Below are 27,098 nucleotides of genomic sequence, written 5' to 3'. Positions count from 1 at the left end.
CAGGGACAGAGCAGTGCCCAAAGGGTCCAGAACCACTGACCGAGGCAGAGCTGCCGCCCGAGTTAAGACTACAGGCTTACGCACCGGTGGGTCTCGCACCGCAGCTTGGAACAGTTCCCGATGCCGCGCGGGAAGAGACGGTGCCCCGATTTCCAGTGCAAATGCACATTCTTTCAAGATTACGGATTACGCTGTACCCAACGTGTTCACAGCTCAGGAGGAGGAAGGCAGCCGGAATGAGCAACCTGGGTAAAACACCTCCGCTCGCTCCAGGAAGGGCGGAGGGAGAGGGTTTCTCGCCAGCGGCCCAGGGCCCACACATACAAATATGTACAAAGAACTGGACACAACCTCGCAAGAACCGGTGTTTGACTCCCTTGCTGGTGCCAGCAGCTGCCAGGAACGACAGGCGCCGGGCTTCTGCTGCAGCAAGCGATCCCAACACTTTTTTTAGAGTCACCAGCAACGTGGTCTAAAGCAGCGCGGCACAACCCAGTCAGGGGGCAGCTTCCGCGCTCCTCAGTTAAGCTCCTCCTTGATAGGGGTGCAGCCTGAAAAAAAGCTGGTGTTGCTACTCAGCATTCTCTTCTTCCTCTTTACAAACGGCATCTGGTTCTCCTGGGACTCCTCATCTCTCACGAGCAGGGAGGCAGCAGCGCTGGGCTTCTTCGTGAACACATCTTGGTCTGTGATGTCTTTCAGCACCTATAAGAAAAGGAAGGGAGACAATTTTGGAGTTGGTCACTGCGCTGGAGAAGCCAGCCAGCGCGCGCTGGAGCTTGGAGGCAGCACAAACAGAATTTCTTTACTCAAGTCAAAATTCCAAGGACAAATTCATGGGCTGAGCAGGAAGAGACGGCATTCGGAACAGCGCGCCGAGGGTACGCAGGGGATAATGAATGCGTTTAGCTGAAGCAAAGAGACAGCTGCCAATCAGAGCACCCGATGGCATAAGAAGAGTGAGTCTGGACGCAGGAAGACATGATTTTGGCCTACGAGCTCCTCAGTTACCAGTCTCTCATTCTGGCAGGTGCAGCAGGAAAGCGTGGCAAGCCTGTGCAGCACAGTTTTAGTATGAAAACTTAAGAATTCAGTAGACTCAAAACTTAAACACGAGCTGGCTTGACAGCTGTAGTCTGTCCAGAGTTTTCTAGCAGCAGTCTGTCAGCTTGGGTTTTCCCTTCTTTCAGATCCGTTGCCAGCTGTGAACAAGGGGCGCACGTATTCAGAACCGCCGCGCTCTCTTAGGGCTTTAGGCCGTACCTTCGTACTTGGCACGATGCACACAGGCTGGAAGAAGGTCTCTCCTGCGGTCACTTCAGTGGGGTCTTCGAGTTTGAAGGAACCTTCAGAGTCCCTCGTTTGGTTCTCGCACAGAGTGGCGTCCTGAGGGGCAATACTACTTTGAAGCACTTTCCCAATACCCATCCCTTCCTTCCCCACCAACAGCTGAAGAAATACCAGGGGTCCCTAAGCCACCTCCTCTCCAGCTGCAAAGCAGCTCGCGGCACAGGACGCTGGATGCCTCTGTCAGGCAACTGGTTTTGTAAAACAGTCAATAATTAAAGAATTACTACGGGAGGTCTCTGCTTCAAATCTCTCAGGTCCAAGAGTAAGGCAGACGTTTCTAGCAAGGGTTCTAATGAACAACAGTTGCTCGTGAACCTTCCTGATGCTACAACTCCCTCCCCAAATTGTCCCTTCCATTCTTTAAAGAAAAAAAAAAAAACTGAAAATAAGTTAAGCTTTTGTGCCATCTGAAGCTAAAGATACAGTTTTTATTTACTAAGTGCAAAAGACAGACTTAAATGGTTTGTCTTCAGATTCATGGCTGACAACCGGCAGCAGGTAAATCTGCGTGACTTGGGACATCACAGAAATTTCTACACTCAGTGCAAGAGCCTGGCGCTGCAGCGGAAAACTTTGTACTCTGTCACCACAGATAAAGACTGAATTACGGTGACATTTACAAACGTGTCGGAAAGGTGGCTAAGCTTTAGCGTGACAAACGCGCACGTGGGCTAACAGCATAACCACGTAACCATCCAGCTTCGCTTAAAGGCGCTGTCTGGATGTTGGGTGCGGGCCCTTTCGCACCCCAAAGGCAGCGCCCCTCACCTGAGAGCCAGGGTCTCGGTTTCTGCATTTTGCCGAGTCGCAGCTACAGCCCTCGGTGCAGCCCAGCTTCTGCTTCCTGCAGCCACACTGCCGATTTCCACACCGGCCCTTGCACGAGCACTGCGTGAGAGAAGAGTTCTGTGCAGAAAGAGCTTCGGGGTTTTATAGACCGCGTCTAGATTGCCACAGCTGCCAACACCTGAGGCAACCTAAAGGACAGCACCATCCCCAAGCTGCCACAAACCATTTATCGTTTCACTGTGTCGGTCCTGCGTCCCAGGAAAAGAAACAAGGTCTTTCCACCTACAGAGCCATCTCTTGCTTCAGCATCCCCAAAATAAGCATCTTCAACTACTCAGTCCCTGACTTCAAGTTAACCAAAAGGACGCCGGTTTCGGTGGGGGTTAAACAAGCTAACGTTTGCGCACCTGAAGGCAAACCTGAGTCGCCAGAGCCAGGGCCCTCCATCCGGATGGAGGCGACCCAATTCAGCTACCTCATGGCATAGCAGAGCCAGGAACCTCTGCCACTCTGGGCACGGGAGGCAGTAGCAGACGGCAGGGGCCAGCTGCTCCAAGCCACAGCTCCGAACGGAGCAGTAACTTGCACTGGAGCTCCACTGGGCTACGGAAACGAACTGGGAAGAGCCAGGTATGAAGCACAAACCCTCCTTCCTGCAACGTGGCCAAAAAACTCCCCCAGAACCAAACCACCGATAGTCCTGTAGTTCAGAATTTATCAGGTTGGCAAGTTCCAGCAAAAGGAACTAAAGCTAGACCTTTAAATTCCTAAGCTTTTCTGGGCTAACTGCTGACGTTTTCACAGTAGTGAGATGGGCAACAATTTGCCCCGCTGTGGAAGGGGAAGACCACCACGTCTCGCAACGGGGGCCGAGCTTTGTAGCAATTCAAGCCCAAAGAGGCCCATTGGTTCACGGTGCCTTGTGTTCAGCACGTTCAAACCGTCTCTTCCATCCCACCAGGAATTAATGAGCAGCAGGCTGAAGCTTCAAGCCCAGCAGACCGATACAAACAGAAAACAGAAGCCGAGGCTTCTGTCAGGACCGGGAGCCGCAGCACACCACAGGGGGAGCAGTACGCAGGGATACGTGACAGGCCAGCCCTTTTTTTTTCCCCCTAAAAGAGGCTCCACGAAGGAATATGGCTGCTGTTAGGGCTCACTATTTTGCTGCTGTCTGAAACATGCAGGCCAGTTCGGCCACAGGCAGCAGGACAGAACACACGTGTCTCATGGTAGATGACTTGTCCAAGGAAAAATTACTTAGGAAGGTGTTGCTGACTACGGGCAACTTTTGTTCCTTCCGTCAGAACACGACAAATACCCAGTGCCAGCAGTACTATCGTATTAAGGCTGTTCAGAACGACAGTGGAGACACTAGCCTCACCGTTGCTCTGAACACATACCAGATCCTCAGGGATACAGGCAAGCGATTCCCTTATAGGTAACAACAAGTCAAAGGTAACTGGATCTTACCCCCATCACGCTTTTCTTTGCTCCTTTGACTGCTTTTACCGGAACCCACTCCGCATCCTCCATCTCCCCTCCGGACTCTCCCGAGTCAGAGAACAGCTCTTCCATATCCATTTCTGGGGTTGGGGCACGGGGTTTTGCTGTCGTTTGCCGGCGAGCCTTTGGCTGCAGACAGAAGGGACAAGGGTTGAGGCCCCAGAAGAAATAACAGTGGGTTTACATCTTATTAAGGCACTTCAGAGCCCGCCCACCACAGCCCCATCCCTCTGACAGCCAAGGCGGCTGCAGGGTTAGGGAGGAGCCAAAAGATCAAATTGTCAGGATTCAAAAGTCAATCAGTCAATTTAAACTGCTAGAGTTGACAAATCCTTGGAAAGTTAATAGATTTGTGTCACAGTCTTGAGAAAACAGTTCTAAATCATTTATTCCTCCCAGCACTAAGATTTGGCTCTTTTGCCAGGCAATGATTCAGTTTGCTCTGACAGCTGCCTTGCTCCATGATTCAGAGACTGGAAATGCTACAGAGAAAGTACCTGGATTACTAAGGAGGATACAGAGTCAGACATAATTAGACTGAGGAAACAGGTTGGGGTTTTGTTTGCTTTTTTTTTTTTTTTTCAGATCAAAGAAACTAGTGCAAGCTAGTTTCAGAAGCATTCTGGAAACAGAAAGCTTAAGGACTGTCTGAAGCAGAGAACAGGCCTACTTCAGTCAGCAGAACAAGATACTGTGTAAAAAGCAACTTGGGAGAAAGAAACCCGGGTTATTACTAGCCAACGTTAACTTTTGAAAAGAGCCCAGGTACAATACAAGCATGAAAACCGGTATGCAGAATCTTTACTTTGGGTGGAATATAATCAAAAGAAGAATCTGGGGACTCGGACGGCACTTGCTGAATGTGACGGAGTTTCTGTCCACTGGCAATTTGGAGGAGCAGCAGTTTCTGTTAAGAGGGACAAAAAAAGTTAGCTTTGCAAAATACACGAACCCAGCTGCCAAGCAGCTCTATGACTTATGTCTGTGCAGATCTCTACCTGCTTAAGAGTGTCATTTTCCTGGAGAAGTTCCTGGTTCTTCTCACAGATCTCCCTCATTTTCTCCAGCTCTTCCTCCTGTTTGCAAGACAAGATGAAATCTGTAGGCTTACACAGGGGTAGCACAAGTAGTTGTTTGGGACAGATTTTTCTATTGGGATCTTTCTTGCAAGATCAAAGGGGCTTCTCTGTACTCTCCAACAGGAGACCAGCTCTGGCTAATCAGGAAAATCAGTAGTGCTACTACCTTGTTTTATGCCTAACACTGCCAATACAACAGAGAGAATCCGATCCTTTCAGAGGGAGCATTTACGATCTAAAACTCCCTCTATTTCTAAGGCTTATCTCCAAATTAGGTGCCCCTAGGACTGATTTTGCTTTAATACATCACTGAACATGCCTTTCCACAGGAACTTGCTACACCACAAGACAAGGTGCAGCCGGTGACATGTTTATATGATCAAGCTAAAGTTCTTCCATTGCTGGTAGCACAGCGGAGCTGTGCTCAGTAAAGGATGAGTAACAGCACGTTGAATCTCCTAACTAAAGGTGTTCCGAGCATGGAGGAAGTGCATGTGAGCTGGTCAGACTGTGGCAGGCATCATTGCTGCATTTACATTTATTTAATGGAAGACACATAAGAGAAAAAACCCCACAGGCTTATTCAAACCTGTATAGCAACTATCCCCTGCAAGCAACTGAATCGAGCAATCGTAGCTACAAATGGAAGTGCTCTCAATCCTTCTGCACCTTCCTCACTCCAAAGCTACTCTTCCAAGTACCAGGTAGCCCTGAGGAGCACGCTCCCCCAGCCGCATCCAGACACTCTACCTGGAACTTGAGTCGCTCTTGTAGCTGTTTCTCTTGCTCACTGAGTGAATCTTCCAGTTTCTTCTCTGCTGCTTCTTTTTGCTGAAATTGGCTAAGCAGGTACAGAACCTAAAAGCAAGTTAACATAGCAGAGGCAGAGGCGTGAATTCCTAAAGAGACATCTGGCAGCTCAGGCGAAGGCCTTGACAATTTCAGAAGGATTCTTTCTGCCACTTCCAGCATGATTCTGCTCTGATCTACTTTAAAAGTTATCTCGTGCTCAGGTGTAACATCCTCACTTACAGCATTGCAAAAAGTTATCAAATAAAACAACTTGCATAGGACACACGAATAGGGAGATTTCTCGGGCTTTTATTAGCTGCCCTGCAAGAGTCTAACAAATGTTGATCAGATATACAGCAACAGAGCGGTTTCAGCACAACGCTTTGCCTTTATCTCTGAGCAGATCTAGGAATCAGAGTCCCAAGACACAGGAGCTCTCAAGATTTCTATCGCTTATGGTTTACCTTCTCCTGGTGGTGCTGTTCCTGCACCAAAAGCTGATTTTGGAACTCGGCCTCCATCTCCGTTATGTGGTTTCGCTCTTCAATCAGCATCTTTTGTATGTCTGAACAGTTGGCTTTACTCTGCTGAAGGCTGCTCTCCAACTTGCTTTCCTGCACTTTTGAGGAGACCAGCTGAAAGACAAAAGCACGACGATTGCTTGGGTCAGCGAGTTCCATGTTTCACAGTGGCTGTTGGGGCAGGCCTGCTTCAGCCTGGAGGCGAAGTATTTCTGCCTAACTTCCAACCACCCTAAGAACTGTTCTGCCCATCAGCAACGAGGAGGCTAGACGAGACACTCGGAGCTAGGCACCCGACAGCCAGTATGGCAGTGCAAAACAGATAGCAGGAAGTTTCGTTAACAGTTCTAGATTCATCTCCTTTCCTGCAACACTTTAAATCCGAGTATTGGGGGGGACCCCAAAAATGAATGCTCTCTCATATTAGCTCCTTCATTCTTTTCCTTTAATTTCCAAGCACCGGGGACCGATGTCATTCTGCCATTCAGCCGCTCTTTCCTTGATTCCACATGAGCCCAGCGCTTACTCTCCTGCCCCCAGTCTTGTTCAAGCTTCTCCCATCCCAACATCCATTCCACTGCTTCCCCTCTGACCTCAGAGAGTGGTGCCCTTGTTTCCCGGCAGAGTGCCTACTTGTTCAGTAGGTATTTAAATACTTTCTCTTCCACTTCTGAAATTTGTTTCTTCCCTTTTACTATTCCCATGCAAGCCTCCTGTAAGCACAGCTTTAGCTGACATCTCCAGACCTGCGTCTGTTCTGTTTCCCTCTTCCCTGTTCTTTTTGGATTTCACTCCCCAAAATGATCCACAGCACAGGAGAATATTTTAGTTGGAAGTTGTGAGGGAAATAAACCTCATCCAGTACCGCAGTGCTTCGCTTGAATTCATCTCTGCTATCAGTCTGTTAGTCACTTCCTTTCATTCCGGGCTAAGCATTTAGAGTCTTTGTTTTTAGTGATAAAATAGGAAAATTCAGAACTTACCTCTCCAAGGAGATACTTCAAAGCACATTTAGCCTCTAGAATTGTTGCAATGCTGTCCCAGCGCTGTTTCACACGATCTCCATTGTCTGCGTCTAAGAGTTTCTGCTGTAGATCCGCTATCTGGGCGCTCCTTTGGAAGAACGCATGTATTTGAGGTTACAACACAGGAGAAAACCCGGGCTAGTGTCTGGGCTAAAATTAGTGTTACCAGAATACTAGACAAAATAGTTCAAGTCACAGTTTTGACTGCTTAGGACAGCAGCTGGAGTCTGCAATGTTATACCAGGGAGTTTCTCCTCCCCTCCACACTTTTCAATTGAAAGTGCAGTGTTTCCGTCATACAGAGATGCTCACAAACAGCTGAGAACAAAGCAGTCTTAGTGAGCGAGTAGTGTCCTCATATCCCCACATTTAGGAACAATTCAAACCAGGAAAACCACATGGTCTTATTTCATAATTTGTAGTGTTGGTGCATAAGTTATTTTACTTTCTCTTCTGTCTCACAGAAGAGTTGTAGATAGAGATGAGGGGAAAAAAAGAAGGCAAGGCTGTGCAAACCGGCTTTGTCGTACTGCCTTACCTGAGCCCCATCTCAGTTTCCAGGCTTTCTATCTGCTTTGATATGGAAAGGTCCATCTCCGATGCCTGCAAATCTGCGAGGGAGTAGGTGCGTCTCTAAAGAATTACAGCAATGGACAGAAGGGAGCAAGAGATGAAGAAATGCATAGAAGACTGGGCTTTCATTTACAGATGTTTCAGCAAAGAGGAGTCATACTATTATAAAAGCATCTACAGCTTAAATTCCATTGCTCCTTCCCAAAAGCATAAAGTCTTTGATAAGGGGTGAGGCCCACTCACATCCATCAGATGCATTGCATTAAGAAACAAGTTACTTCAGCGACTGTTTCCTGACACACCAGAGGACAGCAACAACGTTAACCCTTTCTTCCAGAAAGGGAACCATCCCCATCCCTACCTTCTGAGGGAAGAGGTCAAACAGGAGCGAATGAGAGTAAGTGACAGTACCTGCTGAACAGCCAGCAGCGTGGGACGGGGAAAAGGGCTTTTCCCTCTCTCTTACCCGCAGCTTTAGAGGTGGGTTTTCCCCAGCCTCTTTCTTCTCTTTAAGCTGAAGGAGCTCCTGTGCCAAGATCTTTCTGTCCTCCAGAAGGTCTGCAAGGTGCCGTCGAGCCTCTTCAGTACTAACGAGAACCTCTACTTCATTTGCAAGCCAACTCTGGAGGAAAAAAAAAAACCCAAACACTAAAACCCAAAAACCAGTATAGTGGTTCGCTGTAGTCTCAACTTCAGGACTGAATCCTTCTCTGAAACGCCTTCGCAGATTAACTGAATAATCACATTGCCTCCCTTAATATGCAACGCCATGTTCCTCCCCTCTGCTCTCCAGCCATCAACCCCAGCAGCACCTACTGAGTTAAAGCTAAGTTCGCCCATTGTGGATTCCAACAAACAACACATTGTCACCCACTTTTACTCGTGCAGCAACTCCTTCCATCCCCCGATTTTGACTCTCCTTCCGCTTATCTGCAACCTCCCGTTGTTTCTGCAGAGCATCCTTTAGGCGCTTGTTAGCAGCTGCTGCCTGTAAAACATTTTACACAAAAGCTGAACAGTAGTTACTCCACTTAATCTGCAACAGCTGAAAACATGAGGTATTCACAGTGCAAGCCAGACAGCGAGACAATCGGAAGAGAGTGTAAGCTTAATGAAACTCTAGGATTAATCGAAGACTAGAGAGTCCCTGACTTAGTTTCCCTTGCTGAGATTCCCGGTTTAAAAAGAATCTGCTTCTAGGCCTAAAGGTAGAAGAAAGCATCCAAAATGGTTTCAAGATGCATATCTTCTATATAGCCGTCAAAGAATTTTGAACTGCAATCTAGCAGATCCGCTCAAGCTCATTTTACACTTTCTGGCTTGGGTATCTGTAATACATTTGCCACGGCAACCTGATGCTCAAAGGGTAACTTACCCCTTAAAGAGCAGATTTAACTAGAATCCCTCAAAGGCTACAGGACAGAAGCACGGTATTTTTCTACAGAGAGAAAAGCCCTTATTTCCAGACCTCCAAACTGCATTTAAGAAATTTCTGCATATCTTATTACAACCACGAACCACACTTTGCAGACCTTTAGGAACTGGTCAGGAGTTTCTAGCAGATATTGGCTCCTTACCTCTTCTGTTTTGCGCCGAAGTACGTTGGCCTGCTTCTGGAAATCTCGTTCTAGCTTAAGTAGCTCATACTGTCTCTTGCGATCCTGCAGGGAAATAGCGTTAAGACAGATGGAAAATAATCACATGTCACATTAATACCTATGGCCAGTTTCACACTTCTGGGAACAGAACAATTACGTTTGCTATTCTGCAATGCAAACGCTTCGTGATAATAATTGCACTGATCATTACAAGCTTAAGCCATGTAGTACCCCTGAAAATAAATGGCTGTTAGGCTTAAAGTGGCTAGAAGGGTCTCCACAGTTTCCGTCAAAAAGGTTTAGGAGCCTGAAGGTGGTAAGAGACTGCAAACCACAAGTTTAAGGCTTAGTGTTCCAAAACATCGGGGAGCAAACTTCTTACAGTAAGAGTTCCTGCGAGACCAGAACTCAAAGGTACAGATGTTTGCTGCCCATTACACTTGAATGCTACAAGCCAGCAGGATTTCATTAACAGTTCTCACTCTTTACCTGCAGATTCAATATTCAATACTTTCAATATTTGAAAGTTTTAATACCTCCCATTCTGTGGCCAAACCCTATAACTTTAAATACTTCCAAATATTAAATATTTGCCTTCTGCTTTAGAGCTGAATCACGACTGTGTTGATAGCTTTAAGATTGCCAGTCACAAGCGAGTGAGTCAATTTACGACAACTGGTGAAAGGTGGCGACCATATGAACTAACATTATCTTCAAAGCATTACCCAGATGTTTTTCAGATGCTTGCAAGTTAAACAAAGCCTTGCAGCGAACACGTCAATGATTTGTTTTGCTCTTTGGAGGGAGGTACAGTTTGGGGGCTTATTGTTTGCTCACCCGTTCTTTCAGCTGGATCACTTCCTTGTCCTTCTGTTGTTTCCACTGCCTGAATTTTTCCGCATCATCTTTGATTTGGCGCATCAGCTGTACCCGTTGGTTTTTCATTTCCTGAAAAGTAGAAGTGGCTGGAAGAATTGTCCAGTACTTGTGCTCTGGGTCGTTTCAACCTACATTCCCCTAGCGTGCCTGTCAGGGGTGGGGAGGGGCAGACGGGAAATATTCCAGTGTGCTGCCCGCTCGGAGTACATGCCTAAGGACATGCTCAAAGTGCTAAAACCCAGGAATTCATTTTTTAAAGCATGAAGGGAAGACGAACATATGTACTGCATACACATGGAAACCAAAGTGCAGTCAAGTGATTTGACTGAGGCAATTAATTATCAGAACAGCCAGAAGACACTTTGGACTTCTTTCATTCCTCCAAGTCTCAGCAGTCACCTGCCTATTGTGCTACACCCGCAATTGTGGTCCCGTAGCCAAAGGAATCTTGCCAAAACCTGGTGCTCTCAGTCTAACAAAACAGAGAGTGAGCGCCTTCTGCCTGGAAGCTGCTTTGTCTACACTGGAGCAAGCCCAAGAACTGCATGCGAGGGTTAGTTACCCTGATCTCCTGGTTCAGCTTGGTGACGGTGCGTTCTGTAGATTCCTTCAGCTTTAAGAGCTTTGATTGTTCGTTCAGCTTTTTCTTCAGCTCATTAATTTGCCCTTCCAACTCCTGCAGTCTTTTCCGACGCCGTTCACTCAGTCTGTAAAGAAATCACACTTTAAAAACAGCTCCCCCCAATAACTGTTATTCTCAAACGAGTACGCTCCAACTTTAGAGACACTTTATGAAAAATAAAGCAGTTGTGTATTATCATCTTTCCCACTGATAAAAGCCCACTATCAGGCTTCTCTGCAATTCATACAACTCACATGGCAAGAGATGCATTTGCATTAAAATAAGAGCTTTTACAAAAAGTAGAAACGCAAGACAATGAATTTTCAGGGCTGTAAGTCACACGGCTTGCGCAGTCACTCTTACTTGGCTTGGTTGACATCCTTCTTCGCCATATGCAGAGCAAGGATCAGCTCCTCCTTTTCTTTTTGCAAACTGCTGACCTCCAATTCCAGATCCTTGATATTAGTCTAGAAAGGACAAGAGTAGTAAGCCTCCAAATAAAAACCTTAAACTCCACTCTGAGACAAAGCTTTAAGACCTCGGGAAACCACGTTCCTTTCCAACAAGCTGTAAACCACCTTGTCTAAAAGCAGTCTGAGTGTCAAAAGGGCTAGTCCTCCATACACTGAGATCTTAGTCTACAGAACCACTGTAACAAATTAAAAGTTATGACTGAACAATTCTAGAGACGGGAGATCCCAGCACAGCTAGTGAACAGGGAAAGCCAGATCAGCTGGCTGTACTATGAGAGGCAACAGTGGAGTACTCGCATTTTGGCTTGGTACGGCCAAGCAAACCTCTGAGTAAAAAGCAGAGGAGCCCATTTCACATAGAACAGCTAGTGGCTAATAGCTTATTTCAGGGCAAAGACTGTCTTCTGGGGTCATCCCCCTCACCTTCTCTACTGACACATGTAGCTACCTGCTCCCCATGCCCAAGGGGGCAGTGACCCAGCGTAAGGAAATAGATAGACCCAATAAGAACACGCTCATGAGAGGACAGATCTCCTCCCTTCCCTCCTCAGCATGGGGGGACTGCATTAATTGGCAAAAATAAACTGCGCGCATCCTTTCAAGAACTATTTCGGAAGAGTTTACCTGGTACTGGGACTGAATGGGCTCCAGCTGACTATCATTCTGGGTCATTTTTTTGGCAAGTGCCTCTTTCAGAGCCAGGGCTTTATTCAATTCAAGCAGCTCTTTGGACATCTGTGCTTGACGGAGGGCATGTTGAGTGGTGAAGTCATCCGAGGCTCTCTTGGTATCCTGGCCCATTTCTGCTTCCTGGAGAAGACACAGCAATGAGCAGCAGAGGCCAGCCCAAGACTCTTTAACTATGTGATCGCAGTTTCTCCAGAACACTTCAAATTCATTTTTACGTAAAAAATTTAGATATTCAGAAATGAGAACAGGTTATTGATCTTGAACACACTGAGCAAGTAAGAGCACAGAAAGGCAGCACATACAAGAGTGACACATATTATTTACCAAACATTTGGGCTAGAACGCGAGCATAAGGATGCAGATAAAAGAGGAGTGATGAGGGGACAAGTACACACCCCGGTAAGGTCTGCACTGCTGGACCCCCCTCACTTACAGCGGCAGCGTCCTGTTCAGAGTTTGCCATCTCTGCAGCAGCTTCCATTGTGGCAGCGTTTTCACTCTACATAGGACAAAGAGAAAAACATTTTGGTAAAAAGGGAAAGATGAAGTAAAATGAAGCTAATAACAGTTTGTTGGCCTATTATGACAAAGCGTAATGTTAGCTTTCTGGACAGAGGAGAATCTCTCTGGGAAGAGGATGCCATTGTCTTCCTCCTTTAGTAGAGCGAGCATACTCCTCCTAGACTAGCTGGACAGGGCAGTCTTTCTCGTCTTCCCTGAACTCCAGCATTGGCAGCCAGCTCCTCACAAGAGTCTGGGAACAGGGGCAATGCGTAGCAAGGGAGAACAGAGAAGTTCCTCAATTAGACAAAGGTTTGGCAACTTCCATTTAACAGTTTCAGGTCCCTGCCATTTGGGTTGCTCATTAAAACTACCAAGTTTATAACTCTCCTTCCAACTTTTGGATTGTAAATCCATGCTAATCCCCCACTATCAGATTCTTTTATGGAGGCTCTTCCTTTTCCCCCACCATGTGCAGCCACTCAAGCACAAGTGGCCTTTCTGCAGCATTAAAAGCACAGCAGGACAGCTTGTTTTGAAGTGGGTATCAAGAGTCATTTAATACTTTTAATTCCAGGGCTCCTTAAGCAAGGTTTCTGCAGAGCAGAATCTACTGCTCTGCAGATCAGCAGAACCACCCTAGGTTTCATTAGCAAACTCGCTTGGCACACTCTTTTTCTCTCCCTGGATTCAGTCTTACCTGCAACTGAGCCAACACTTGCTGCAGATTGCGAATCACCTCTACATTTTCTTTTAGCTCCTCATCTTCCACAGTCTCTACCAGCTTCTGCAGATCAAGCTTGCATCTGCAATGCAGAGTGGGAATAAGTCCCCGAGTGTTACACGGCACGTTTGCGTCACACGTGCCAACAAGGAACAGCTTTCCCCACCAAACGTACAAACGAGTTCTGGATAAACAAACACAAGTTGACTGTATCCAGCTTATCCCAACAAAAACATTTAGTGCTGAAAGACACTTCCTCAGCATGAGCAGGGTGTGGAAACACTTACACAGCATGTTGCTGAAGCTGCTCTAGTTTGGCGCTCATCTTCTCATTTTCTTGTTCTGTCTAAGAGAAGCCAGAATTATACTGAATTGTAGGACAAGCAAGATAAGAAACCAGAAAACAGCTAATTTATTTGTAGCAAGAGATATGTTGTCAGTCAGTGGCAAATAAATGCACTGAAAGATCGTGCATGATCATTGCCGCTAGTTGGTTTAGACTTAGCACCCTTGTTCGCAGGAATATACACTGCAGTGAATCCAAACAAAGCAGAGCTGCGGGGTGGGAAGAGGGAAGAGAGAGAGCGCGTGTGCGCAAGTGATGGTATTTAAAACATTAAAGCAACAGAAAAGCTGAAAGATTCCGGTTCTGCTTTTCCCCACTGAAGTCACCAGATCTACAGGCCCTGACGGGCTCTGGGAGACTTTTGGTTCTGACTGAGAGCTAGAGATTTGAAATAAATGCGAAAGAAACATCGAAACGAGATTCCCAACGTGCCCTTAGTACAGGAGCTGCTATTGATTAATCTTCAGCTAAAAGGGGAAGTCACGCAACTTAAAGCTCTTCTTGGGTAACTGAACCTTACCAGAATGATCCTCTCCAACATCTGTGCTGTCTGGCCAGCGGCCTCACTCAGCCCTCTGCTCAGCTTCTGATTCTCCTCCGTTAGCAACTGGTTCTTCTCCATCAGGGACTGAAGATTCTCTGACGGTGCCATACTACTGAAACATTACGGACAGGTTTGCTTGTGAGCATGACTTCAGTAGAGGTTTGTAACAGCACTGGAATTACCTCCAATTTTCCTAAATCACTTACAATAAATATAGGTTGTAGCAGATACACAGAACTAATTGGAGGAAGTCTAATCTGAATTTAAAAATGCAAGTAATACAGCACAGCAAAAGCAGACATTTGCAAGAGAAGAAAACACCTTTTGAAAGAGTAATGCTGTTTAATCAATAGTAAGTCTGTAAACTGCATGTACGTGGGGTTTGAAACATCCTCAGAAGACACCGCCTACGCAATCCAACTCTACCCTGCTTTTAAGAACAATGGAGATGGAGTTGCCCTATATTTAGAGGTAGAGGGGTGAGGAAGAAAAGAGGGATGGATGGATCTGAGAAAGATACTTAGTTAGGAAATATCAGAGGAACTAGTCAATGTCTCCTACAACTGATTTTTGCCATCTTAAGGGGTTTGCTACAAAACTAAGTGACCCATGCATGGAATTTCAGTGCGCATGGGATAAAAAAAAAAAGTCCAGATCCTATTAGAAAGCAACCAGTCTGCTCTGCCCACACTCTACAGCACTGCCTGGAGCAAAGGAGATCCAGAGCCTTTGCTGGTGTGTGATGGCCATCAGTTACTTTGGGCATTAATCTACAAAGCTTACTTGAGAGACACTGGGAGGGTCCCGCCATGGGCCTGCAGCAGTAACACCTGTAGCTGTTGTACCTAGAAAGACAAACAATTACTGGTTGTAAATCTCTCCATGTAGTAACTAGATGGTTGAAGGAACACTATCAAGATCCTGAGTCTCAATAACGAGCCACTTGCTCCACAATTGTCCTTTTACCATTGCCTGTGGAAAGGAATCATGTTGCTGCGGTATTTCAAATAATTTGGTCCTAAAAAAGCTACCTTCTCTTCAGCAGGAACGTCACCCACAGACAGCTGACACACTGCTCTGTGCAGGGTGTCAGGGACCTCGCTGATCCAACGGGCAGCTCTCCCGCTTTGCTGAACCAACGCTCTGTTGCTACCTTTCACATGAGAGAGAGAGTCGGGTCGCTTGCCTTCCTGAGCTACTTGAATACGTGATCTGAATTTACAGTACGTTAATAAACATTCACTAGGCTCTGGTGAGCGCTGCTGTGTGGCAAGCAACGCCTCTTACTTGTTCCACAATGGAGCAAGACGACTGAGTTTTCCTGTGGAGAGGCAGCATGAAAGACCATCGCATGCACACGGCCGAGTGAGCAGAGCAAGCCCGGTTACCTCCCATCGGCAGACCCGCCCTTGGGCACCTCCAGCTTTGGGTTTAACCAATTCTAGTTTATGCAACTTGGTTCCCTCTGAAGCTGACCACAGAGGAGCACTCGTCACTTCCCCCTCTGCTGGACATAGGCAGGTGATGCCAGCAAGGCAACCATCACTGTATTTCTCGTTTTGCCTGTAGCCTAATGGGCAGGCGATGATTTGGTCAGCAGAAGGGAAATGTAAATTACACTAACACTACCGTTTTCCTATGGCATTGAATAGTTGCTGTAGAATTACAAGAAGTATTCATGTAGTCCCTTTACAGCACTTACACAGCCATCTCAAGAGACAAACACACATTAATTTTTCATATTTTGTGTAGCTAGGCATCCTGTGCCTTTGCTCGCTGTTTACTGAGCTTTGTGCCAAAAGGACAGATCTGCTCCTCTCACATGAAGAAAGCGCCCAGTACCTGCTGCTTTAGGTGATGCAACTCAGCCGCCTGGGGATCAAGGTTGACAATCGGCTTATTTTTTATTTTTCTTGCTCTATCAGCATAACGCAGAGTATTTAGAGTTTCTTCTAGATTGGAATCCGCTGGGCTTACACAGGCAATCATGAGAGTGTGGCTGTTACCACCCAGAGAATCTGAAAAGGAAAACAAGGCACAACCAAAGCTTTGAGAGAGAGAAGTGACTAGTAAGATATCATCTTTAAGGTATCCAAGACCGCATGAGTGCATCACCATACTACATACAGCTAGAAGTTTGGTGTCATTGTCATCTACTTTCCCCTCTGCCTCCCTCAGTTCTATACTAAACAGCTTTTCTTGAAAGCCAAAGTCCCAAAATTATGTCTCGGCTCTAAGCACTGACAATTTCGTATCAGAAGCACCAGTAATATTGCTGTCCTGTTATAGAAATTTCTATAATTGCTGTAATTTCTACATGCCATTTCTGGCATAGTTCTTTCAGGTTTTCTCCTCCCTTCTCCCACACAATAATACTCAAGACCTCCATCGATATCCAGACATCAGAATTCACACTATCTTCCAATTTAAAGAATTACTGTCCAAGAACATATTTGTTCAGATCACCAAGCTGCGTGGCATTTTATCCTTTGGTTTGACACTAACACATACTGGCTACTTAGGGCCCCACATCCAGCTCTGCATCCAGTTTCTTTTTATTAGATACTTTCAGATACGGAAAATACTGAAGAGCCTGACTTTTTTGTACCAAATTATTTAACTACCAAAAAAAAAAAAAAATTCCCAGTAAATTGCATTATTATAGCCATGCCCATATTTAAGGCTAATTTAGACAAAATGTATTAAAAGACCATCACAACTATTGAAAAATAAGTACCATGAAGACCAGACATTCAGACTAAGACAGCCAAACATAAATACGATGGAGACAGTGAAGGCACAGACAGCTTGAGCTTCATTCTGGCTGCGATATCCTCCAGTAAGTAGCTATAATTAGGGTATAATAACAGATCTCTGCTTCCAGACTTAACTTCTCATCTTCCTTCTCCCCACCAAAAAAAAAAAAAAATGCACTGAATTTGTCTGATTTCCTTTTATCACATAGGAACTGCAAAAGAGCGGGACTCATTTATGAGTCCATCTCAACGCATTTGCAACCTAAAAATAAGAGTACAGAAAAGGTCTGGCTTCAGCCAGAAGAGGAACTAAGCCAATAAATGCAATCCCTTTGTCAACAGGAGCCACCGCTTTGAACTGTGGTTGTTTGGCTGTCGGGTTTTTTTTTGCTACTTTGTTATTTAAAGTGCATCTGTAGATTTAGGCTTTGCCATCATCTGTCTCTTACCTTGCAGCAGTCTTGTTAACTTGGAGTCTCTGTAGGGGACAAAACCGCCCTTTTTGTTTTCATCACCAAGAGCACTAATCACATTCCCCAGGCAGAGCAGACCTCTGTTTATGTTGATGCCTGCACACAAACAGATGACAGCGAGTAGAGCCACCTCAATAGCTAGGAATTGGTCATTTCCTGTCCTTATTAAAAAATTTAAGAAGGTTAAAAAAAGCACATTATAAGGGTTAATTAAAGAACTGCTTTGCTTTTCCTCACAAGGACTCAATTTATTAACACCAAAGTGGTAAGCAACCCAAGCTATACCAGTCCTTTTCCTACAGACCTTCTTTTAGTCGGTCTCCCTCAGCCTTGGTCTTCTTTTGTCTCTCAGAGCCAGCGAGATCAACCAGGTGTAGCTTGGAGTGAAAACTGCTGTTCCTATGGCAGACATAGACTATTTTACTCTCTCAAATACACATGCAGTTAGGAAAGGAGCAGTCCCGCGGTTACTACAGCTGAGCTACCAGGCTGAAAAAAAATACTTCATATCAGAGACAGCCAAATAAAGGAACTGCCTCAAGAGTAGCTCAGCTGACTTCATCCAAGACCAAGAAAGAATGACAGGACTATGAAATTTTGAGTAAGCCTGACTGCTAACAGCTGCTAGGAGTGGCTGCGCAATCACACTTACTTGTCATTTTTCTTTTTCTGATCAATGCAAATGGTGAAGATGGCATGGGACCGTGAGGACTGGGAGTTCATTGCCGTGGAGGCCACCGTTCTGGAATTGTTCCCTTGTTCTAGGCAGGATACAGTATCTTGGGCACAGGTGACGTTTCTTTCTGTCAACCCTACAATCTGTATCCAGGAAGAAAGCATCATTTATCCTCTCCTTCCTCTTCATCCCGACTTACATCAGAAAAATTATCCTGTCTCAGACTACAGCAGGAAAAGTGAAGTCTCTGTGTAAATACACACTCACAAGAATCAGTCTCACTTCAAGCCAGAGGCTTGGTATGGATTCCTCCAGCAAAAATTTATTCTTAACTCCGTATCAGTAACTAAGTCGCATCACCTCTCCCTCATCCTATTGCTGCACGCACACACCAAGTTCCTCTGTGCCTGCTTGAGCTATGGGACGGAGCTTGAGCTACGGGATGGAGCTTGAGCTACGGGACGGAGACAAAGCTCCTCAGCACTCGGAGAAATCCCTAGCTGCCCTCAGATATCGCCCGGCCAAGCCGCGAGCTGAAAGCTGTGCCAGCTGCAGGCAGAGAAGGGGGAAACTGGCTGAAGGGGGTGGGGTATTTTTTGTGGATAGAGTGGAGGTGAGGCAGGTATTAGGGACATAAAGGACAGAGGGGACTGAGCGGTAGGGACTGGTCGTGATCCTTGGCAAGCTCGTGCTTTCCTTGAAAATAACTTGGGCACTTAACTAGTTTCCCCTCAGGAATCCTTTGTTGCACAGTACTTCTGCCAAACCGAAAAGTACAATGGCAACAGAGTTTGAAATTTGGTGAAGGGACCCACAGTACAATGTTGTCAGATATTCACCTAAATCAGCCTGCAAAAAAAAGTCAGAACAGGACTTGCAAGTGGCTTTGTCACGAATGTCTAACCCTATCGGTGTTACTCTGAGTAAACTTATGGATCACCAACAGCTCAATTCTGAGAGGAATGAGTAGTTGTGATGGTTTCATATGCACTAATACAAAGCAGAGCTCAAGGAGTCAGACAGTTGTTTCACCAAAACATTCGTCCCGAGCCACGTCACCCCCTCACGCACCCGTATCTAACAGGGCAACAGACCTTTATGCCTTCTTTCGGATCTTCCCGTATACTGATCTGAGAAGACCGTTCTCTTGACGGGCACAGCAGGTCTAGAATATCCTCGTTGTAGATCTGAAAGCATCAGGACAGCAGTTCGGTTAGCAGCCTTGCATGAGAACAATTCGCATAAAGAAAGAGGTACAGTTACGCTGCAATCGTGGCTGACTGTGCATGACATTCCATTCGTTTTACCTTTAGAGAAAGATACCTAGGACTCAGGATCCAGTTCCTGACAAGACCTTACGTAGTCTTTGATTTTGATTTAATAAATACCTATTACTTGAAGGAGGTGGCCTCATTAAAGCTCACTTTATCTGTAATCCACAGCTTTATAATAGTTTGAAAATCAAAACAACTTTTACCTCTAGGTAAGAAACTTTGAGGACGAATTCCCACTCCTGCCTTTGCTCCTTCTCCTTAAACAGCAGTTTGATTACCCGAGGGATGACCCCCACACTAGGTTCATGCTCTTGATTGGCAGTGTAGGTACCTCCCATAGAGTACGTTTTTCCCGATCCTGTCTGTCCGTAGGCTAAGACGGTAGCATTATAGCCTGGGGGAACAAAGGGCGCCCGGATCAGACAGTCACGTGGGAACCAGGAGAAACTTTGACGAACAAAGCTGCATTCTAGTAAAACCATCCTGCCAGAAAAGCACTGCCTCTCGCCGTCAGTTTACACAAGCTTTATGCAAGGTCATAGTTAGCAACATCACAGAGAAAAGTCAACAAAAAGCTCCGCAAAGAACAGATAAAATTATTATTCCAGCTCTGTTACTTTACTATTTAGTCATAGAAACGCTGTGTAAGTTCCCTGTCATCTCAGCTCTGCTGTAGCATCAGTAACAGCTTCTGGCATGGGATGCTCATCAACTCATCCTATTATCCTTGATAAAATTCTCTCGCTGCACATCAATAGCTTCAGGAACCAAAATGAGCCAGTGAACACACACAGGTCACTTTGATAGCCCTGTGGGGTACTACAGGTTGTAAATGGTAAGATCTGGCGCTTCTCACTGGAGGCTGGAGCCAGTGTCTAGATAGTGCGGGATTTTATTTTCCGAGAAGATCAAAGAAGAAATGAGTTCGAACAGAGAATTAAACAGTGCAGCGCCTTCTTCCACACAGCTGAGCCCAGCAAAATCCCCAATATTTTAAAACAGAGCTTGTCCTCAGTTACCACAAACCTTTGAAGATGCCTCGTATGAGAGGGGCGACGGCTGTGTTGAAGACTTCCTCTTGCTCAACAGAAGGGTCGAACACGTAGTCGTACGTGAATGACTTATCGTTGCCTACGACCACCTGCGGAGGAGAGGAGCACAGACAGCGCTGCCCGCACAGCACCCTGGCAGCAAACCCGGGGCTGGGGGGCAGGCGAGGCCGCCCCCCGAGGGCAGAGGGCCGGCTCCCTTACCTGCGGTTCCCCCGGCACGAAGGACAGGCACATCTGGCACCCTTCGGCCGTCTCCTTCGGCACCAAGGGACGGCAGCGCAGCGCCACACGCACCGGGATCACCTTGTCATCTTCCCTCACCATTTTCGGTCACCGTGAACGCCCTGCGGAGGAACGGAACCGGGTGAGGCCTCGCAGGAGCAGCGCCCGCCGGTAGGTAGGTAGCGCCCCGGCGGGGCCTAGCGCTGCGGCCCGGGACCCCGGGGCCCGGCAGGCCGAGGCCTAGGCCGGAGAGGCGGCCGGAGGGGCGCCTAGAGCCCGCTACCGCCCTGCCGGCGGGCCGCGCCCAGCGGCAGGCCAGGCCCTCCGGCCTCCCCGCCACGCCCGGGGCGAAGGAGGGCCCCGGCGCTGCCCGGGGGGAGCGGGAGCGGGGCCGCCCGGACCCACCTGGAGCCGCCGCTGCAATGGCGGCGCCGCAACCGCCAACGTTCAAACCGGGGCCGCGCGCCGCAACGGCCAATGGCGGGGCGGGGCGGGGCCGTCCCGTCAGGCGGCGCGGCAGCATGGAGGGCCGCCTGCCCTACGACGACTTCCCGGTGGTGTTCCTGCCGCCCTACGAGAGCCCGCCCGCCTGGGTGCCGCCGCATGAGGTGAGGGGCCGGGGCCGGGGGCGGCGGAGGCCCGGGCCGGGGGCCGCGGCCCGGGCCGGGGGCGCGCGGCCGGTCCCGCCGGCTGACGGGCGCCGGCCCTTGCCTTGCAGAGGGTGTACCACCCCGACTACAACAACGAGCTCACCCAGTTCCTGCCCCGCACCATCGTCCTGAAGAAGCCGCCCGGGGCGCAGGTGAGACCCCGCCGGAGCCCTCCGCCCCCCGCGCCGGCCGGCGGGCTCCGGGGGGGGGGCAGGCCCGGCCCGGCCCTTGCCCCGGCGCGGCGGCTCCCGCGGTTGACTCGGGGCCGCCGTTCCCAAGGCCTCTCCTGGCAAAAAGCAGCTGATGGAGGGGCCGGCAGAGCTGCTGGAGCGTGGCCAGAGCAGGGCAGCGGGGCTGGGGCAGGGGCTGGAGCACAAGGCTGGGGAGGAGCGGCTGGGGGAGCTGGGGGGGCTCAGCCTGGAGAAGAGGAGGCTGAGGGGAGCCCTCATCGCTCTCTGCAACGGCCTGAAAGGAGGCTGGAGCCGGGGGGGTCGGTCTCTGCTCCCCAGGAACAAGTGCTGGGACGAGAGGGAACGGCCTCAAGCTGCGCCAGGGCAGGTTTGGGTTGGGTATTGGGAAAAACTTCTTCCCCCAAAGGGCTGTCAGGGCCTGGCCCAGGCTGCCCAGGGCAGGGGCTGAGTCCCCATCCCTGGGGGGATTTAAAAGCCGGGGAGATGTGGTGCTTGGGGACATGGTTTAGCGGGGGGCTTGGCAGCGCTGAGTTAACGGTTGGACTTGATGATCTTAAAGGTCTTTTCCAACCTAAACGATTCTGTGATTATGATAATCGCCCACCAGTAGCATCCTCGTAGCAAGATAACTGCCGAACGCAGCCAGGGGAGGCTGGGCAGGTTCCTGGTACTTTCCTCATCCAGCGATTTGGTAGGATGGATGGGGCATTGCTCCTGCCCTGCCGCAGGGGGAGAAGAAAGCTTTGCGGGTGAGGCAGGGACGTGCAATATCTTGTGATGAGGAGCTGGTAGAGGACAGGGAGCAGGGGGCCCCTTGGGGGTTCAAGGTGAGATTGCCACAGAAGTCAGCAGAGAGGGACCGGTGCTTGCTGCTGCCCGGCTGAACGCTGCAGCACCAACACCTTTGCTCCGTCCGGAAGAGACGCGTATCCAGTGGGAAGGGTCCTGGGCCAAAGGGGGTGACTGCATTTCACTGCTGGTTTCTCTCACAGCTGGGCTTCAACATCCGGGGAGGAAAAGCCTCGCAGCTGGGGATCTTCATCTCTAAGGTGTGTCTGTCCTTCTGCCGTTCCCTCCCCGTGTTCTGTCTGTTCCCTTGGGTGTTGCTGAGCCAGCTGGGTGGGCAGGGAGACTGTCATACACCTTATAGGCATCTCCCAACTCACAGCTGTAATTTGCCACGCACCAAGCAGCAATCAGACGGTCCTGCGCCATTTCCCGATCCCTCCCCAGCCCACGGAGTGTTGCTGGTGGCCTGCAGTCCCCGCTCCCCAGCCCCCGTGGGGAGGCCGTGGGGCTGGGCCGCCTCGGCTGGGCGGGAGGGGAGCTGCGGCGCTGGCCGAGCGGGAGTCACCGCTGCTGTCTCTGCTCTTCCCGTCACAGGTGATCCCTGACTCGGACGCGCACAGAGCGGGGCTGCAGGAAGGGGACCAGGTGCTCTCGGTGAACGATGTGGATTTCCAGGACATTGAGCACAGCAAGGTGAGCGCTCCTGCGTCCAGCTGCCGGAGCGGGGACAGGAGGGGGAGTCCATGCATACACCGTCTCCTCCCGGCCTCTCAGCCTGCACCAGCTCAGCTGCTGGCACCCCATAACTGATCCATTCCCCTTTCCTGTCCTCCAGCCCAGTCTGGTCACTGAGCAACTCTTTCTGCTTTCAGGCCGTGGAGATCCTGAAGACAGCCCGTGAAATCACCATGCGCGTGCGTTACTTCCCCTACAGTAAGTGCCCGCTAGCTCCGAGCCCGGCCGCCTAGCAGCCTTTCTCCTTTGGAAGCAGACAGCCACGCATCCCTGCCGGTTCCACCTGAGCTTAGCGGTTACGAGTCCAAGGTTACAGCCTCAGATGGTGTTAAGCTAGCGGCCTGCAGATCAGAACGAACATTGGGCTTTGATTTGGGGATCAGGACAGCTACCGAGTCAAAACAGTAAGGCCTGGTTTCAGCTGCCCAGATAAAAAAACTTGTAGAGCAGGGCTTAGCAACACAGTGGCAAAAGGTGGGATGATTTTTGAACGGAAGTGTTAGCTTTAGAGATGTAGATGAAGCTACTTATCCTTGAATAACCTAGGAATTAGTTCTGTCACTGGTGGATCTGTGCCGATGGTGGACGCTGCTTGTGGGTTTTATCTCTACCTGGGAACGTTTAAATTCTGATTGAGGGGAAAAGACTGTGTTAGCTCTCGGGTTCTGCACCCATAAAAGTTCATAGATATAAGGGGGGGGAAATAGAGGTCGAGTCAAGCCCAACAAGGATTCCTCGTAAAATGGAAACTGACCCTTAAGTGAAGAAGGAAAACGTGCAGCAGGGTAAGAGAGGACTTCAAACAGACTTTTGTTCTAAATGCCCTGAAATAGCTAGAAATGACTGGCTGGGGTGCAAATGTGCTGTTTTAGAGCCAGCTGCCACCCCAGAGGGTAGCAAACACTGCCTCTGCTTAGCAAGGCATATACAGAATATATGTTTTCCTTTAACGTTTTGGCTAATTCCCCCAGCCATCAGCGACTGCCGCTCCTGCCCTTTCAGCCTTGCCTTCTCTTTCCCTTCCAGACTACCAGAGACAGAAGGAAAGAACTGTTCACTAGTGGGCGGCTGTCTGCTGGGTCTCCAGAGTGGCCGTCCTGCAAAAAACTCTCCACTACTTTTCCTCAACACCCGAGACGACACACCGATTTCAGCTGTCACTGGAGGTACAACTGTCCTGTTGGCCGCAGAGGCAGCGGCTCTGCTTCCTGCACGGAGGGATGGCGACAGAGTCTTATTTAGCTGGAAGATGGATGGGGCTTTAGTCTGTACGCCTTGAACTGGGTGTGGAAACAAGCTGGTGTGGAAGTGGGTACCGGAGGGCAGCTTCTCTGGCAAGATCTCTGCTTCTCTTCTAGTAGGATGTAACTTAAAGGAGAGCTCTGCTGGTTCTGCATCCATCCCTTGTTGCTAGATGTGAGGCCAAGAGGGTCTGAGCGTGCTTGAGCCTTTGTCCTCCAAGAGATCAGCCTGTCCGCTTCTCTGGTGACACAAAATTCTTTCCTTCTCCGCTGTCCTACCTCTGCTCTACGCTGCCGGGTTTGCCTGGGACTCGAGGAGTAAAACCCACTCAAACTCGGTGCCCGTCTCTAGCTGCACTACTCTGCCAAGGCATGTCTGTGCGCCTCTGCTGCGTAACGCCCCCCACGACGCAGGACCGAGACGCTCGGAGCGCGTTTCTGAACCGCTGCGGGCGCTGGGCCCGGTTCCCTCGGGCGTGGCGCTCGCACGGGTAAGGGTTTCGCTCGCTGAACTCGCTTCCTTCGCTTGGCGCAGCCCCGTCCCTGTCGCCTGCTCCCATCAGAGCTCCCCGCCGCTTCCTTTTCCCCTTCCCTCTTCTCAAAGGCAGGTGAGGAGGCCTGCTGCGCCCCGCGCGGGGAGAGCCCAGATGAAAACGTGCCGGTTACTGGCAAATCCGGCTGCAAATGCGCGGTAGGATCACATTGTAAACGGCATCAGGACAGCCCTTGCTCTGGCCTCCTGCGCGGCGTTTCCCGCTTATCTGTAATAACTGAAATAATAAAAAGTATAGCAACCGGACTTCACCTGATTCCCACTGGGAATTCTCCATGGAGGGCTGTTTGGCGCTGCCCCAAGGAAAGGCCGGGCGGAGAGCTGGGACAAGGGTGGGCTCCCGTTGCCCTTGCAGCCTGTAGGAGGGAAGCGTGGGGCGCAGGCGAGGTGCAGCTCTGATTTAAGGGTGTTTTTCCGCTCGTTGTGAAGGAAGTCGGCCCCTGATGAGCCTGGAGCGGTGCTGCAGCACTGCTGCAACAGGATTTTGTCTGTGGTGGCACCAATGCAACTGCCACAGCTGCAGCACCGCCAGCCAGGCTGCTCTTGGCTCAGCGCTGGGCAGGAAGCTGCCAGGCTGAAGCAGAGAAAAATACACGAGAAAAGAGACTTTCACTCAGAATAAAAAAAATTAGCTTTTCTCCCAGGGAGATAAGCACCTGAGAGGGTGACAGGGGACAGGCCTGTGTCCCACGGGACATTCGCCTCTCCAGTCGCGCACCAGTTTCCCAGCGTTTACGTGTTCCTTGGGGAAGCAGGATGCAAGGCGACGTTTCGTGCTGCTCCATCTTCCCTCCCCGCCCTGCTGCGCTCGGGGTGCCAGGGTGACGGCTCAGCGCGCGGTCCTTGGCCCCAGAGCCAACCCTGCGCTCTGCCCGGTGGACAAGCGCGACTGAACGTGGGCGTTGGGCTTTCGGCACACAACCCAACTGCCGAGGAGCCGCGAGGCACCTTCAGCTCTCCCCAGGCGACTGCAAATACAACCTCGGCGTTCAGGCTCCAGGACGCTCTCGCCTGCCTCGGGCAGCTTCCTCCCTGCCATTACTCAGGTAATTAGCGGGGTGCTTCCGCAGCCATCGCGCTGACCCCGTGACTGCTGTGGGCTAACAGGAAAGGGTGGATTCTTTCCCAAGACACATTCGTGTCTTCGGTATCTTAATTGACAGGGCAGGACCGGCCACTGCAGTCCATTCCTTTCTCCAGAACTGGAGATTCCTGCTGGGAAAACAACAGGTCCAGCAACATTGGCTTTTTTTTTAGTGACTTGCAAAATAGAGACCAAGAGTCACGAGCGTTGGAGCAGCTTTAGTTTGTCAAGGAATAACCCCTGGCCGGGAAGCAGAGGTACTGCAGGCCTCTTTTTTGGAGGAACAGCGACGGCCCCAGAACGAGCTGTGCTGCGCGAAGGCACGGCGGGTTACACCTGCAAACCGTGCCGTACGGCTCCTCTCCCTCAGCATCGCTCGGCCAGGCGGGGCTCGGCGCTAAGCAGGGCTGGCGTGCTCGGATCCACGCAGTCACGTCACGAGCGAAAAGGCTACAAACCCAGAGATTTTCTTTAAAAACTCCCCCCACCCCTTATTGTAAACCCCTGGACGAGCCCGAGCAGCATCGCCTAACGCTCCTCCCTGCAGCACCGCTAGCAGCACCGGTTCTCGGGATGGCCGTGCTCGCCCCTCTCACCCTTCGCTTGGGCCAGGCCGCTCTCATCGGTGTTCTGCAGCGAGGCGGTACGCTGCCGCGCCGCCTCCACCAGCGCGCTCGGCTCGGCCGGGCTTTCGCGGTTGCGTCGTGGTGCTGCCGGGCAGGGGATTTCGTGCAGGCCTTGTGCAGTTTCTTTCACATCTGATCAGGAGCGGGGAAGCGCAGGGGGGAGACACCCGTGGAAGCTCAGGAAAGGTCTCGGCACACGTCTGCTCTAGGTGTTAACCTACTCCATTTCTTTTCTGGCTGCTTAGGAGGGGCTCAGGGCCCACTACAGAGAAAGGCAGAAGGCCCATTTACCTCCTCGGGACCATCATCTGCTTGCCCAGATCCCCTGACGAAGCCAGCTGCTTTAGGAGAGGGAAATTGAGCTTCCTGTACTGAAATCCCTCATCCCCGGTGACCCCCCGGCCGGGAGCGGGACGACGCAGCCGAGAAAGACAGGCGCTGAGGGGAGGCGGCCCCCCGCCACCCTCCGGGCCCTCCCGCGCCCCGGCTGGGCCGGCGTAAAGCCCTTCCCTTCTCGCTCCATTCCCAAAGCCGGGCTTACGCCCGCTAACCTCGTCCTTCTTCCACCATAGCCTATGTGGGACAGACTTGTTAAACCTAGGGGCAAAACAAGCAGAGGCAGCGGAAGGCCCCTCCCCGGCAGCAGGACAGCGAAGGCGTTGGTGAAATAACTTTATTTAGTGTGATACACGGCTGTGGTCAGACAGTCCATACTCATATTAATAGTCACACTTACTCGGCTAACAGCTAGGAGACAGCAGGGC

General features: G+C 49.8%; 2 protein-coding genes across 7 annotated transcripts; one reads left to right on the top strand and one right to left on the bottom strand.

The window, feature by feature from the left end:
• KIF4A (kinesin family member 4A) lies at window positions 1-20,951 on the bottom strand. 3 transcript variants are annotated; one of them, XM_082323226.1, is made up of 31 exons: window positions 20,871-20,951; window positions 20,445-20,587; window positions 20,218-20,332; window positions 19,395-19,585; window positions 19,012-19,104; window positions 17,894-18,060; window positions 17,546-17,640; window positions 17,218-17,337; window positions 15,855-16,030; window positions 14,796-14,857; window positions 13,989-14,124; window positions 13,410-13,468; window positions 13,099-13,204; window positions 12,331-12,396; window positions 11,832-12,017; window positions 11,098-11,201; window positions 10,675-10,819; window positions 10,071-10,181; window positions 9,213-9,296; window positions 8,510-8,623; window positions 8,102-8,257; window positions 7,601-7,695; window positions 7,021-7,150; window positions 5,981-6,151; window positions 5,475-5,582; window positions 4,644-4,721; window positions 4,451-4,552; window positions 3,613-3,774; window positions 2,119-2,238; window positions 1,264-1,386; window positions 1-705 (listed from the first exon to the last, which is right to left on the bottom strand). In XM_082323226.1, the coding sequence occupies exons 2-31, from the start codon at window positions 20,565-20,567 to the stop codon at window positions 520-522; spliced, it is 3,684 nt and encodes a 1,227-aa protein (XP_082179352.1). In that variant the 5' UTR covers window positions 20,568-20,587; window positions 20,871-20,951; the 3' UTR covers window positions 1-519. The 3 variants fall into 3 exon arrangements, with proteins under 3 accessions (XP_082179352.1, XP_082179354.1, XP_082179353.1); XM_082323228.1 differs by lacking the exon at window positions 1,264-1,386; XM_082323227.1 differs by lacking the exon at window positions 5,475-5,582.
• PDZD11 (PDZ domain containing 11) lies at window positions 20,859-27,038 on the top strand. Of its 4 annotated transcripts, XM_082323230.1 has the most exons (6): window positions 20,859-21,073; window positions 21,184-21,267; window positions 22,299-22,355; window positions 22,690-22,788; window positions 22,968-23,028; window positions 23,857-26,800. In XM_082323230.1, the coding sequence occupies exons 1-6, from the start codon at window positions 20,888-20,890 to the stop codon at window positions 23,889-23,891; spliced, it is 522 nt and encodes a 173-aa protein (XP_082179356.1). In that variant the 5' UTR covers window positions 20,859-20,887; the 3' UTR covers window positions 23,892-26,800. The 4 variants fall into 4 exon arrangements, 2 of the variants coding, with proteins under 2 accessions (XP_082179356.1, XP_082179355.1); XR_014229346.1 differs by having other exon boundaries at window positions 22,690-23,028; window positions 23,857-27,038; XR_014229347.1 differs by lacking the exon at window positions 23,857-26,800 and having other exon boundaries at window positions 22,299-22,788; window positions 22,968-22,979.
• The last annotated feature ends 60 nt before the right edge of the window (window positions 27,039-27,098 follow it).

This window comes from Platalea leucorodia (assembly GCF_965183815.1).
Source record: "Platalea leucorodia genome assembly, chromosome: 10".
Lineage (NCBI taxonomy): Eukaryota > Metazoa > Chordata > Aves > Pelecaniformes > Threskiornithidae > Platalea > Platalea leucorodia.
Note: the sequence above shows the minus strand (reverse complement) of the source record. Positions and strands in the feature narration are given on the sequence as shown.

Excerpts from the sequence above, each read along its gene's own strand:
- PDZD11 (XM_082323229.1), top strand. The coding sequence starts at position 20,888 with ATGGCGGCGCCGCAACCGCCAACGTTCAAACCGGGGCCGCGCGCCGCA. Across the intron at positions 21,074-21,183 it reads CCTGGGTGCCGCCGCATGAG|AGGGTGTACCACCCCGACTA; the intron begins GTGAGGGGCCGG and ends CTTGCCTTGCAG. Across the intron at positions 21,268-22,298 it reads AGAAGCCGCCCGGGGCGCAG|CTGGGCTTCAACATCCGGGG; the intron begins GTGAGACCCCGC and ends TTTCTCTCACAG.
- KIF4A (XM_082323226.1), bottom strand. The coding sequence starts at position 20,567 with ATGGTGAGGGAAGATGACAAGGTGATCCCGGTGCGTGTGGCGCTGCGC. Across the intron at positions 7,151-7,600 it reads GAAACTGAGATGGGGCTCAG|GAGCGCCCAGATAGCGGATC; the intron begins GTAAGGCAGTAC and ends GTTCTTCCAAAG. Across the intron at positions 3,775-4,450 it reads TTGATTATATTCCACCCAAA|CCAAAGGCTCGCCGGCAAAC; the intron begins GTAAAGATTCTG and ends TTCTGTCTGCAG.